Raw genomic sequence first — 13,961 nt, forward strand, 5'->3', positions numbered from 1 at the left:
AGGTTGTTCATCCTTCAAAGAGTAATGATATATGACCAAAAGTGTTATTTTTTATCCCTCTTTCTGATACATATGGCTACTTTGAACTTTGAAGTATTAATTAGTACTTCACTTCTAACTATAGTTTAATCTCTGCTCATGTAAGACAAACTTCACCTTTATAATACAAATGATGCTTGCGAGTTGAGATAATTGAACACGACTTATATTGATTCCCCCATTACCAATCATCAAATTTACACAGCTTTTCATCAACATACGCTTACTTTCTTCCTGCTCTGTATCAACGACGCCTTTACCAGAGGTTGCTTGTCTTGCCTCAGACACAGTCATTTGGCTTTCTCAGTTGATGTTTCCAGAAGCTTATCCGACGGTAGACTCAAGAATGCAGATCCAAATGAATCAAATCTCAGCATATCCATGTGCGGACTCTTGGAAGGAATGGAAGATGCGTTCTTCTAGTACGTTAACACCCACATCGGATGTTAAAACGGACAGGACTCATGACGCCGTTTCTTCTGCCAATATATAATTTGCGCACACGTTATTTCTATCATAAGAGATGAAACGAATCCAGTAAGCAAAGGATCACGCACCCACACAGAAGCTGAGATAAGAACAGACATCAGGTTTTAACTTCCTTGGACCCGTTTCAAGATAGTACGGATGTGTTTTTGTCATTAACTTGAACAAGATGCATTGGTGAATAGCTTTATGATGACGTTTAAAAGAAAGAAACTGATTGCTAGTTTATGAAGTGGCTTACCGGCCATCGCGGGAAACCTATGGGGGTTTAGTAAATCTCAGGGACAGGGGTTCTCAGTCACAGATGAATAAATTTCTTTACAAACACTATCACATTTACGCTCTCCGGTGCTCATGTAATATGCATATTCAGGTTGCCCAGGTCTTTCTGGGAAAATATTTCCTGGATGCATTCCCCAAAAAAGACTTGTAAGAGGCATCAAGCTCAACCTGCAAAATGAAGCTATCTGGTTTAGAAGAGGAGAGACGTCTTTTAAGCCGCTAAGAAATCTCATTTGTAAAATATTAATCTGTCAACTCAAGATAACTGAATCCTTTCCCAGTAAGAACCCAAAAAACAAAAAAAGGCAAAAGAAGAAGAGAAAATCAGTTACTGAAGAGCCAGAAGCATTATATAACAAAAACTACAAATACTAGCATGTTACCAAATAAATCAACATCAACATCAAAAGTGGCATCAGAAGCCTAGAGACTGTTAAATCCCCCACACTGGTTAATGGTTAGAGGTGGGATTAACTGGTGCCTTACAAAGTCACATGGGCACCCTCACCTTTAGACGTTTTTGGGAATGATTGAAGCCCTAATATGGGATATCTTCTTCTTATCAGAGACACTATTTTCCCTTTTCCTTTTTCTCAAGCTTAGGATAACAGATTCAATAACTCTCTTCAAACGACATCTCTTATATGGTGGTGCCAGATGCTCCACGCTTGAAATCTCCTCTAAATTCATTGAAGAGGGACGTTTTGCGCCATGGGTCTTATCACATGTTGTCGTGGTAATTAAATACACTGCGCATCTTTTCACCGTGCAGCTATCATCTAGAAGTTTGTTCTGCCAATTGACAGGATGGAATTCGAAGGTAAGCCAACCAGCCAGGAAATCATGGTCAATTCCATCAGCAGGATGCATTTTCGCATTGCCAAAAACAAACATATGATCCTTCCGAACAGTGGGAGCTTCCTTTGGAGCCCAGCAATGGAAAATTCTCTCTAATCTAGGTGAAAGGTCTCTTCTGGCTTTCCTGCATATGCACTTGATGCCAAAACCAGCAGCATTGCGATAATTATCCCGAAATTCAACTACTACAGATAAAGTAAAGCCTGAGAGAGTCCTAAGCATGCCAGAGGTTAGCTCTATCATTACAGATGAACCAGCTTTAAAATTAACTGAGAATTCGTGACCCGCATAGGCAGGTATACAGATGCTGAATGCAAGCGGGTTGTTGTGTTCCTGTTCCAGTGAAGCAACAAAAAAAAACTATCAAATATGTGAAAAGTGCAAATGAAAATGCATGTGAGAGAGAGAGAGAGGGAAAATACCTGTTGATGCCCCTTGGCCATGACTTCAACACTATCTAGAGCTCTTTTCATATATTTTCTGAAAAAATCTGGGGACAACGCAAAGCAATTACTGAATGTGTAGTGCCTTGAAAACTGCTCGAAGCTTAAAGTGAATGACTTAAGAGCCACACAGCCATGTGCATTCAAAATTTCTAGACTAATGGGAAGCTCTGGTAATGATGTGAGATTTTTACAATGGCGTAATCTGAAGCTGTGTAGTTTACGAAGCTCCTTAATGCTTTCAGGAATTTGGCTAAAAGAGTTCCCACCAAGATCCAGTGCCTTCAATGAAGTAAGCCGGCATAACTCGTCAGTTATATCCACCAGGTACGACTTACACAGAAACAAAGTTACTAGGGCATATAATCTTGACGCCAATGAGTGTAGAATTGATGAGGGTAACGGAGTAATAGTGACCCATGGCCAGCTTTCTTGTGGTATTCCCTTGCTTGATAGATATTCAAATGCCGATAAAATTTCTTCTAAATCATCTCTGTAAAAAACAAGTACTGTAAATATCTGATCTTAGTTGCAAATATTTTAAGGTTCATAAGAGTTTTAGAGCCATCTAACCTTGATTCTTGCATAGCAGAGTGAAGTTTTAACGGCACATATTCTTCCGTGGTTATCTTTCTTTGAAGACGTTGTGAATCTCGTAGAAAGAATGTGTCAGGAATTGGAAGATTTCTTAGATTTGAACAGCCAGACAGCTTAAGTGTCACAATGACTTTCAAGTTACTTATACCCGGTGGCAGGTGCTGAAGTCCTTTACAATTCTCCAGATCTAATGTAACAAGTCTAGTGAGCTCCTCGATTGATGGTGGTATTTCTCTAATAGCAGTACCAGCTAGATATAGCTCTTTCAGGTTTGGTGAGAAATCATGAAGGTCCTCAAGATCTGAGCAGCCAGATAGATTAAGAACTTCAAGAGATTCTAGATGAACCGTGGCAGGCATAATCCGCAAATGAGAACAATCTTTCAGACTCAAGAAAGTAAGCTTGCGATGATGAAGAATAGATGAGTTAACTTTAACCAGACTCGTGCATCCTTCAAGATCAATATGCTCAAGGTTCGTGGCCTTTGAAAGCCTTGGGAATTTATTCAACTGTCGGGAGTGACTCAAAATAATCCGATTTAGCTTGTCGAGATTCTGTTTACAAACACGAACAACCAAAATGAGTATTCACGTACTGGTTATTACTTCATGTATGCAACAAAATAATAATGTAAAGACATACCTTTGTTCCTTTCCATAGCTTTGTCATGTTGCTATATGGCATGTTCAATTCTACTAGATTTTTAGGATTGAAGTTCCGAGGTAAAGATCCTCGAGGATATCTTTCCCAGTGTAGTAAACGTAGCTCATCAGACAAAGAGTAAAGGCCTTGAAGTAAAGAAACTTTGCAATGGTTTTCAGAAGTTGGACAGTGGATCTTGAGCAATCTAAGTCTATGCATCCTCTCAAATACAGCAGGACTCAACTCAAATGACAAGCCAGACATATCCAGAAATATGCCTTCTATTGCTTCTGTTCCCTGAAGAAAAAGGGAAAAGAAGATGAGAAACATTTTACTGAAGAAATGAACATAGGCAGCAATCTATAGTTACAGTGAGAATAATAATTATAAATTGTGTAAGACTTACTGTTTTGTTTGTCAGCACATCAGCAATGTCATTAGAGTCCCACAATCTGGTACGCTTGCCTGCGGCTTCGTATTCTTGGCAAACAACAAATCGACCCATGTCTTGAAAAATATTAGGCATTTCTAACTTATTATCTACAAGGCTAATAAGAGACTCATCAATCAAAGCATTGACTCCTAAATCTGTAAAAAAACCACAACCATCAAGGATTTTCACCACATAATCTTTATTCTCCCCTCTGAAGAAACATGCCAGGTCCAAAAATATATCCTTCTCGTTGTCATGTAGTCCATTAAAACTATTTCGAAATGCATCCTGAATCTCGATTGGAGGATGTTGACGCAATCTTCTAAGATGTTGCTTCTCATCATTAGTACATTGCTGTCGTACAGACGAACCTAGGACTCGCAGAGCCAATGGAATGCCACTAGTGTAGTTCACCAGCTCCGAGATCAATGACATCTTTCCCTTCCATTTTTGTTCAGTGGCAAACTGGCAGCAAAGGCGAAGAGAATCATACTCGGATAGCTTCGGAATTTCGTAAAGCTCTTTGGCCTTACACTGTACAAGAACTTGCCTATTCCTAGATGTTAAGATGATTGTATGTCCACCAGAAAACCAACCAAAACCTCCAACCACGACTTCTGCATCTCTAACACTACTCACACCATCAAGAACAATGAGAATCTTTTTATCAAGAAACCTATTCCTTGTGAAACTTATTTTTGTATCATATGTGTCTATAAAAACTCTTTCTTCCCCAAAGATTTTTGAGAAGAAATCATCACGCAGATGACTCAACCCTTTTGTTTGACACATTAGATGAAAGTCTGGCATAAAGTAACTCAGGTCATATCTCTGAGCTTGCGTTCTATATATTTCTCTTGTGATAGCCGTTTTCCCTATACCAGCCATACCCCAAAGTCCAACAATCTGTGGGGCTGAAGGTTGATGACAATGTATTAATGGCAAGATACTCCCTAATAGAAGCTTGATTCCAATTAGGTTCCTGCCGGCTTCAGAACCAAATAACAAGCTGACATCTCTTACAATAATCTTGGCAAGCATACACTCATCCCTGCGCAAGAAAAAAAAAGAACACCAGACAAAATTTAATTAGCCAAACAACTTTCTTTATAAATGCTCTGTCCAATGGCAAATATGTTAAGACAAATCACTAAATGGATTTCCTGGTTAATTAAGCATGTGTGCTCTAGTATATACTTCCGACAAATGTTCACCGAGAAAACCATAGACATGTAAAATGGCCTAATGGGAGAAGAGAGAAATCAATTACCCCTTTATATACTGCTTACTTTTGTAGACAAATAATTTATTTATGGCCTTCCTCCATTTATAAACTTGGGATGCATGTACTGAATTCTCAAAAGAGCCAGGAATTACATTAAAAAACACAGGCAGAAGCGCAAGGTTGTTTGCTTTTAAATGGCCCATGATCGCTGTGAATTCAGCCAGGCACTCTCTGGCATAGTTCATCGTGATAATCATAATACAAACACGTGAACTGTATAGCGTATACGGATCCCCAGTCATTGTGCTCCTGTCTAGATCATAGCTACAAGGGGTGAAGCCACGCCGACATAACTCATTATAGATGCAGCTGATGAAGTATGTCTCCTCAGAGTCTTGGTTTTTACCACAAGAAATTACTAATATAGGGTCAGACCCTGTAATGCTATGCTCAGGCAATCCTTGCTGAAAAGGAATTTCCACTTCCATGTGTTTCTCTCTCAATTCTAGCTTCATTTTGGATGTAGCCGGTGATGTTGGATTCAGAACTGCACTTTGAGAAGAACTTGCGGGAGCAGCGCCAGCGTTGTGCCTTCTGCAGCCAATGAAGAACTTGCTGCTGTCCATATGGTGTCGTTGGAAGAAAACAGAATCTCCAACACTAAGCTGATTTTCCTTAACGTACCTGCTCCAACCTCTGGTAAATTCACACTGACTCCCGATGTTGTGGTATGAGTAGCCAAACAGCCATCCTTTGCCATCCTGGTCCTCAAATCGAATGAGGCTCTCGGTACCTCCCTGGAAGTTGGTGAAGGGAAAGTAATTCCTGGCGTCCTCATCGGGGATGATGAGAGAGTCAACGTTATCCATATCTTTGGTTTTTAAACGCATCTCAAAGAGATCCTCCTTGTTATGGTGACTGAGCATGTTCTTGACAAATTCTTTTTGACTAGTCTGTTCTTCCGCAAGCTCCATCAAGAATGTTCTTACAATTTGGTTGTCAAAAGGATTTTCCTTGTGGCTTCCTAATATTCTTTTGAAGGTGTCGCCGCTGAAGCTTGTAACGACGGCTTCAACTTTGTCAGTGGGCAGGCGCCGGAGAAATTCAACGGCGTCGTTGGAAGTGCATTCAGAAAGAGAACGCGGAGGTTTGCTGTTTTTAAGAAATTCAAAGAAAGCTGTCCAGTCTTCGAATGGGTCCCTACAGCCAACATCTGCGGCTTCGAATTTTTCATCGGTTATCCCTGAACCAGAACAACTATGGCTTATCGGAGAAGTCACCTCTTGTAGGTTGCTTACATCCCTGTAATGAACAAGGACAATATGCTCGTATTCCCTGATATAAAGAGCAATAAACATTATGTTCACTTTTGAGAAATAAACAGGAGTAACGTATATACACATAGTATGAGTACATGAACTCACGGATCTAACATCCAGTAGATACGCCTCTGAAAAGTGGGATTGTGCTCTCCATGCGCATAATAACAATTCAAGGCATCGGTGTTTCCCACCTGTTCATAAACACGTCAATCAAAGAGTCATTAACAAGCTTAAGAACAACATACCTACAAGTTGCAAACACACAAAATCTTGGAGATTGGAATAGTCATTAATAACGTTAAGAACAACAATCTAAAGTTTCAAAAGACGATATTTGGAGACTGGAATAATCATAACAACTAGCAAATTATCTAAGATCATGATAAAAAAAAAAAAAACTCAAGTCATGATAACAAGTACGAGCACAATAATAACATCTAAGAGCATTCAGCAACAATGTGAGAAGTCTCTGAGATCATAGTGCACTATCCTGATACCTTAAGTCGTTCGTGTGCTTCTGCAACAGTTCTACCATCCTTTTTTCTCCGCCAGTGATGGCCATCTTTACGGAATAATTTAAGAACCTTTCTATTAAAAAGAAACAAAGACCCACCTGAGAGACATGAGTTTAAGAAAATTGATTAAATCAAAACCAAACCAGTAAAGTCAGAAAAAAAAAGTCAAACTTACTTGTAGGCCTTTGAGGTGCCGTAAGTGTAAGCGTCAATCTTTCATGATTCTGCAGTATGAACAGCACCTCGGGAGGTTTCAACCACCGGATCTGAGCTTCTTTATGCAGAGTACTAATTCCATATTCTGAGAAAAAAAACAAAAGGTTTGAAACAATCATTAGTCATCGAAATACACAAAGTTTGATACTTTCGAGGCAAAAGAGGAAAATGGAGAAACCCTCAACAAACTCACCGGATTGCATAGCCATTGGGGATGAGACGTGGTCGAATTGAGGTAGTAATAAACCTATTCAAAGACAGAGATGAGTCACACTAAACCAGTACGAACGACAAAGAAGACGAAGAAAGGATAAATACAAAACAAATAAAAAAGAAAAAATCATTAGACTTGACCCACTAAGACGACTCGCACTGTTCACAGTCAATCGCATTTTACAACCTCAACTCCTAACCACTCATTTAATATCCATGGCTGCTGCTTCTTCATCTTCCTCCGCGTCGGATCCATCCCGCCGGAAATACGACGTGTTTCTCAGTTTCCGAGGCGCAGACACGCGCCACTCCTTCACTTGCTATCTCCGAGATTTTCTACGCCGGAAAGGGATCGATGCTTTCATCGATGAGGAACTCCGGCGAGGCAACGATCTCTCAAAGCTTCTCGAAAGGATCGAGCAATCGAAGATCTCGATCGTCGTTTTCTCAGAGAACTACGCGAATTCCGCGTGGTGTTTAGAGGAGCTCGCCAAGATCATGGATTGTAAAAAGACCTTCGATCAGGTGGTTTTACCGGTCTTCTACAAAGTTCCGACATGTGACGTGAGGTATCAAACTGGGAGTTTCGGAGCTCCGTTCGAGAGATCTGAAGAGGTTTTTCAGGGATTTGAACACAGAGTTCCGGCATGGAAGGATGCCCTGACCGCTGCTTCTCAAATCGCCGGCTACGTTTTGCCGGAGAGAAGGTACCTAAACGATTTGACTTTGAGTTCTAATTGAATTCCGGTTAAAGATATGGTTAAGTATCGGTTAATTGTTCTAGAGGATGTTGGGTTGAAAATTAGTGAAATTCCGGTTTAGTAATTGGTTGAACCTCGGTTTACAGTGTAAATAGATGATGGGTTAAGCCACTTCTTGATTAATCAATCATCACTATCTTCTTTACTGTGTGCCGCAGCAAATTTTAAAAATGACTAAACTATGTTTCATTGCATTAAAGGAATAAAACCAGAACGTTAATTGGTCTCTAGTTTCATGAAATTTGTATAGCATTTTACTATCTTTGTTGGTATTCAATAATAGAGTTCTTCTTCATACCAATTTATGTGCTTTGTGTTGTGTCTTACTGTTTCATATTCTAATGAAGCCAAATTATTTCATGGAGATCAATCATTTGCCTTTTTTTCGTTTACTGTGAAACTTATCTTGATAAAAATGATGCATTTGGCAGCCCGGAGTGTGAGTTTGTAGACAAAATTGCCAAGGAAACGTTCAAGGTTCTAAACAAGTTGTCTCCATCTGAAATTCAAGGTCTTCCAGGGATTGAATCGCGTGTGATGGAACTTGAAAAGATAATGTGTTTCGAAGAAAAGACTTGTGTGCGAGTTGTTGGAGTTCTTGGGATGGCTGGGATTGGTAAGACCACTGTTGCAGATTGTGTGTATAAGCGAAACTATGGCCACTTCGATGGTTACTGCTTCCTTGCAAATATTCACAACGAGTCAAAACTAAACGGAGTAGATCATTTGCAGCAGAAGCTCCTCCGTAAGTTATTAGATGAAGACAATCTTGATGTTGGAGCTCCTGAAGGAGCACATGAAGCCTTAAAGGACCGCCTTCGAAACAAAAAGCTGTTAATTGTGCTTGACAATGTGGCCAACGAGAATCAAATTAGACTTCTTATTGGGGGAGAGGGACAAGAGCTGTACAGAGAAGGAACTCGGATTGTTATAACAACAAGGGACAAGAAATTGTTAGAGAAGATTGTGAACCAAACATATGTGGTTCCTATATTAAGCGGAAGAGAGTCTTTGGAGCTTTTCTGCTTGAATGCATTTTCTAGTAATCTCTGCGCTACAGCCGAGTTCATGGATCTATCAAACAAGTTCGTGGATTATTCTAAAGGGCATCCATTAGCTCTGAAATTGCTAGGTTCTGATCTTTGTCAACGAGATAAGTTATATTGGATCAGGAAATTGGAGAGACTGCAGAAAAGACCAGATGGAAAGATTCAAGAAGTCTTGAAAATGAGTTATGAGGAACTATGTCCGGAAGAACAGAGCATATTTCTGGATGTTGCTTGCTTCTTTAGATCAGAAAAGTTGGATTTTGTTTCAAGGATTCTGAGCACTTACCACATTGATGCTTCTAATGTGATAAATGATCTTATTGACAAGTGCTTGGTAACTGTCTCGGATAACCGGCTGGAGATGCATGACCTACTGCTTACGATGGGGAAGGAAATTGGTTATGAATCATCCATCAAAGAGGCAGGTAAGCGTGGTAGGTTATGGGACCAAGAAGATATTTGTCGCGTTTTAAAGTATAAAACGGTGAGCCATGTGTTTCATTTTGTCCTTACGAATGTGATTCTTCTACTGTAGTTTTTTTTTATTTAACTTTTTTTTCCAGGGGACTGCAGAAATTAGGGGCATCTTCTTGGATATGTCTAATGTAGAAAGCATGAAGCTAAGTGCTGATATTTTCACGAGAATGTTGAGTCTCAAATTCCTGAAAATCTATAATTCTCATTGTTCTAAGTGGTGTGAAAACCATTGTAGATTTCGTTTCCCGGGTGGGCTTGATAGCTTTCCAGATGAGCTGGTGTATCTCCACTGGCAGGGGTACCCTTTGGAGTATCTGCCATTGAACTTCAATCCGAAGAAACTCATTGATCTTAGTCTTCGTTATAGCAGCATTAAGCAACTATGGGAAGATGAGAAGGTTAGCGGTAAATTCTCCCATTTTATCAGATTATACTATAGTGTGCTGCTGTGATCAAGTATGTGATTATTAAATTATTTATCTTGCAGAACACAGGAGAGTTAAGGTGGGTTGATCTCAGCTACTCGAAAGACTTACTGAATCTATCTGGCTTGTTGGAAGCTCGTAAACTCGAGAGATTAAATCTAGAATGCTGTACAAGTTTAGCCAAATGTTCATCAATCCAGCAGATGGACAGTCTTGTTTCGCTGAATCTCAGAGATTGCATAAACCTCAAGCGTCTTCCAAAGAGCATTAATCTGAAATATTTGAAGGTTCTTATCCTCAGTGGCTGTTCAAAACTCAAGAAATTCCCAACTATTTCAGATAACATAGAGTCTCTATATTTGGATGGCACAGCAATCAAACGTGTTCCTGAATCCATAGAGACTCTACGGAACCTCGCTGTGTTAAATCTAAAGAAGTGTTTCAGGTTGATGGGTCTTCCTGACACTCTTTGCAAACTCAAGTCTCTAAAAGAACTGATTCTCTCTGGCTGTTCAAAGCTAGAGAGTTTTCCGGATATTCATGAAGACATGGGAAGCTTAGAGATTCTGCTCATTGATGATACAGCCATTAAACAAACTCCCAGAAAAATGTGTATGAGTAATCTCAAGCTGTTTTCGTTTGGTGGATCTAAAGTCCAAGATTTCAGGGGTTTGGAATTGCTGCCTTTCTCGGGCTGCTCTCAGTTATCAGACATGTATCTCACAGATTGTAATCTATACAAGTTGTCGGACAACCTTAGCTGCTTATCCTCGCTGCAGTCTCTATGCTTGAGCAAAAACAATATCGAGAATCTACCAGGAAGCATTAAGAAACTTCATCATCTCAAGTCTCTTTACTTGAAGCATTGTCAAAAGCTCATTTCACTGCCAGTGCTTCCATCAAATCTGCAGTACTTGGATGCTCATGGCTGTATCTCACTCGAAACAGTAGCAAAACCTATGACGCTTCTTGTGATAGCTGAAAAGACCCATTCTACTTTCGTATTCACAGATTGCTTCAAGCTAAACCGAGATGCACAAGAAAATATTGTGGCTCATACTCAACTCAAGAGTCAAATACTGGTGAACGGATCTCTTCAACGTAATCATAAGGTCCAATATCTGTTTGCTCTGTTAGTATAGCAGTGACATTTACATGTTATTCTTAAACGACTTTTTTGGTCTTATCATTTCAGGAACTAGTTTTGGAACCTTTAGTTGCTGTAAGTTTTCCAGGAAATGATTTGCCATTATGGTTCCGCCATCAGAGAATTGGATCTTCAATGGAAATCAACCTGCCTCCACACTGGTGTGACGATAAATTCATTGGACTTTCTCTCTGCACTGTTGTTTCTTTCAAGGACTATGAAGATAGAACCAGCAGGTTCTCCGTAATATGCAAATGCAAGTTCAGAAACGAAGACGGTGATTCCACCAGCTTTACTTGTAATCTTGGGGGCTGGAAAGAGCAGTGTGGATCACCTAGCCACGAAGAACCAAGAAGACTTAGCTCTGATCATGTGTTCATCAGTTATAACAACTGTTACCATGCCAAGAAAAGCGATGATCTCAACAGATGCTGCAACACCACTGCCTCATTGAAATTTTTTCTTACTGATGGCAAAGCAAAAAGAAAACTAGATTGCTGTGAGGTTGTGAAATGTGGGATGAGCTTGTTATATGCACCGGACGAGAATGATTATAGGTTGCATGGGTTACAAGAGAATAATCTCGATAAAGCTATATCTGGAAAAGAAACAGATCTAAACGAAACTGACTTAGATGAAGTTGTTGTGTCCAAGAGAGGTCGTTTATGTTTTCAAGAAGAAGAGCTACTGAACAGGAAAAGGATAAAGGAAGAAGTCTCGTTTTCTAATTACGAATGTACTGTAACTTCCGTTCTTAGTTACACGAAGCCAGCAAAGCCTAATCACTGGACATAACTAATTTCAGAAAGTCGATTTCTACCTTATTAATGGCTTATTCTTGTTCTAAATCTACCTCATTCTTGGCTTGATCTCTTAATTTGAATTGTAGAATCAGCAATGTACAGAGTCTCTGAAGTTTCAAGTCAATTTGGCTACTCTTAAACAATTTTCAAGAAGAGATATTGGGATCTCTGTGTCGCAGACATATTTTTTCTACAAAGATTGAAACCGTTTCCTCTGCTGACTGTCTCCTCAGCACAACAAACTCNAGAACAAGTATAGCCTAAAAAGTTCAGAAAGTCAAATGCTTGAGTTGTAAAATACCAAAAAATCCGCACTAGAAGAATGAAAATCACACAATCAAAAGTCAAAAGTGGAAGCCAAACACACTAAACAATATAACTATTTGCTTCAAAGCTAACCAATGTTTTAGACCGTTGACCTTAGATTATAAATTCATCATTCCTCATACGAAAATAAATACTATTTTAAAACAAATATCATGAGAATTAAGAGTGTTCACATAATAATGTGTTGAAAAGTCACGCAACAAGTCACATGAATATTTTTCCCATACATACAAACCAAAGTAACCCCACAAGATTAATTGAAGCCTCACGTTTCTTTCTTGGTCATTTTTACGTTACCAAACCCACTGAATAAACAACTTTAATGGGATCGTCTCCACTTTATCATTTTACTTATATTGTAAGCTTATAATTAAAATCCCCAAAGATGAAAAATGATGATTTGCTTTTTATGTATCCTTTACTTGAACAAACAGAACCACCACAGCACCATATTTTGAAGAAGAAACAAAAAGCAATGGCTTCACAAACCAAACTTAAGAAACCAAATTCTCATTTTAGTCTTTGTACTTTCCTCTTCTTCACCGTCCTTTTTACAATACCGGCTCTCTTCCTCCTCCGCAGCTCCTCTTGCTCCTCCTCCACAGTCGCAGTCTCCTCTTCCTCTGAAACATACCAGCCACCGTGGTCTGGCGACCTTCAAACCGCCCAGTTTGCCTGGAACCGCCTTGCTTTCTCCATAACCAACCCTCCCAAATCCCTAAAACTCGCTGTTTTCTCCCGGAAATGGCCTACTGGGCCCAATCCCGGCGGCATGGAACGTCATGCTTTAACTCTCTACACTGCTTTAGCCCGCCGTGGACACCGCGTCCATGTTTTCACCTCCCCCTTAGACCATTCCCCTGAAACCAACAAAATCACTCCGGTTTCCGACCAAATCTTATACCCTATAATCCATTCTCACGGTGACGCGGAGCCTGGAAAATGGCGGTACAACAAAGCATGGCAGCTTTACCAAGAAGAGAACAAGAAAGAACCTTTCGATGCGGTTCACACCGAAAGCGTGGCTTTACCTCACTGGATTGCCCGGGAGGTTCCAAACCTAGCAGTCTCATGGCACGGCATTGCGCTAGAGAGCTTACAGTCAAGCATTTACCAAGACCTGATCCGTAAACCAGACGAACCAAGATCACAAGGCTTCAATGCAAGCCTATACGGTGCCGTGCTTCCCAAGATACTTGACGAAATCAGATTCTTCCACAACTACGCTCACCACATCGCGATCAGCGATAGCTGCGGAGAAATTCTAAGAGACGTTTACCAAATTCCTGAGAAAAGGGTTCACGTGATCCTCAACGGAGTTGATGAACACGGATTCACATCAGACAAGAAGCTACGTTCTCTGTTTAGGTCAAAATTAGGGTTACCAGAAAACTCATCAGCGGTCGTTTTAGGAGCCGCAGGGAGATTAGTTAAAGACAAAGGACATCCATTACTCTTCGAAGCTTTCTCGAAACTAATCGAAACACATTCTAATGTTTACCTCGTAGTAGCTGGATCAGGGCCATGGGAGAATCGTTACAAGGAACTAGGAGATAAAGTTTCCATTTTGGGATCTCTAAACCCAAACGAACTCAAGGGTTTCTACAACGGGATAGATTTGTTCGTGAATCCAACGCTTAGACCACAAGGACTCGATTTGACGTTAATGGAAGCGATGTTGAGTGGTAAACCAGTGATGGC

General features: G+C 40.1%; 3 protein-coding genes across 13 annotated transcripts in view; 2 read left to right on the top strand and 1 right to left on the bottom strand.

Annotated features, from left to right (window-relative positions):
* LOC104723096 (disease resistance protein RRS1-like) lies at positions 33–7,370 on the bottom strand. Of its 8 annotated transcripts, none has more exons than XR_002034085.1 (13): positions 7,252–7,370; positions 7,018–7,143; positions 6,825–6,940; positions 6,430–6,518; positions 5,051–6,340; positions 3,754–4,831; positions 3,348–3,644; positions 2,682–3,259; positions 2,088–2,601; positions 1,316–1,998; positions 767–975; positions 597–607; positions 33–518 (listed from the first exon to the last, which is right to left on the bottom strand). XR_002034085.1 is itself a non-coding variant. In XM_019232425.1 (11 exons), the coding sequence occupies exons 1-10, from the start codon at positions 7,265–7,267 to the stop codon at positions 1,318–1,320; spliced, it is 4,785 nt and encodes a 1,594-aa protein (XP_019087970.1). In that variant the 5' UTR covers positions 7,268–7,370; the 3' UTR covers positions 33–975; positions 1,316–1,317. The 8 variants fall into 8 exon arrangements, 1 of the variants encoding a protein (XP_019087970.1); XR_002034081.1 differs by having other exon boundaries at positions 597–684; XR_002034083.1 differs by lacking the exon at positions 597–607.
* Positions 7,467–12,101, top strand: LOC104723095 (disease resistance-like protein CSA1). Of its 2 annotated transcripts, none has more exons than XM_010441390.2 (5): positions 7,467–7,978; positions 8,464–9,565; positions 9,645–9,956; positions 10,046–11,095; positions 11,179–12,101. In XM_010441390.2, exons 1-5 carry the CDS (start codon positions 7,488–7,490, stop codon positions 11,923–11,925), a joined length of 3,702 nt encoding a protein of 1,233 aa, XP_010439692.1. In that variant the 5' UTR covers positions 7,467–7,487; the 3' UTR covers positions 11,926–12,101. The 2 variants fall into 2 exon arrangements, with proteins under 2 accessions (XP_010439692.1, XP_010439693.1); XM_010441391.2 differs by having other exon boundaries at positions 10,046–11,084; positions 11,179–11,559.
* The window catches only part of LOC104723102, a 2,676-nt gene continuing 1,266 nt past the window's right edge, over positions 12,552–13,961 (top strand). The window contains exon 1 of one of the 3 annotated variants that reach the window (XM_019233088.1): positions 12,552–13,945. In XM_019233088.1, the coding sequence (XP_019088633.1) occupies positions 12,646–13,945 (1,300 nt within the window). In that variant the 5' untranslated portion in view covers positions 12,552–12,645. The remainder of the gene's footprint in view (positions 13,946–13,961) is intronic. The other 2 variants (XM_010441410.2, XM_010441409.2) reach the window with 2 other exon arrangements.

The sequence above is a fragment of the Camelina sativa genome, chromosome 11 (assembly GCF_000633955.1).
Source record: "Camelina sativa cultivar DH55 chromosome 11, Cs, whole genome shotgun sequence".
NCBI lineage: Eukaryota > Viridiplantae > Streptophyta > Magnoliopsida > Brassicales > Brassicaceae > Camelina > Camelina sativa.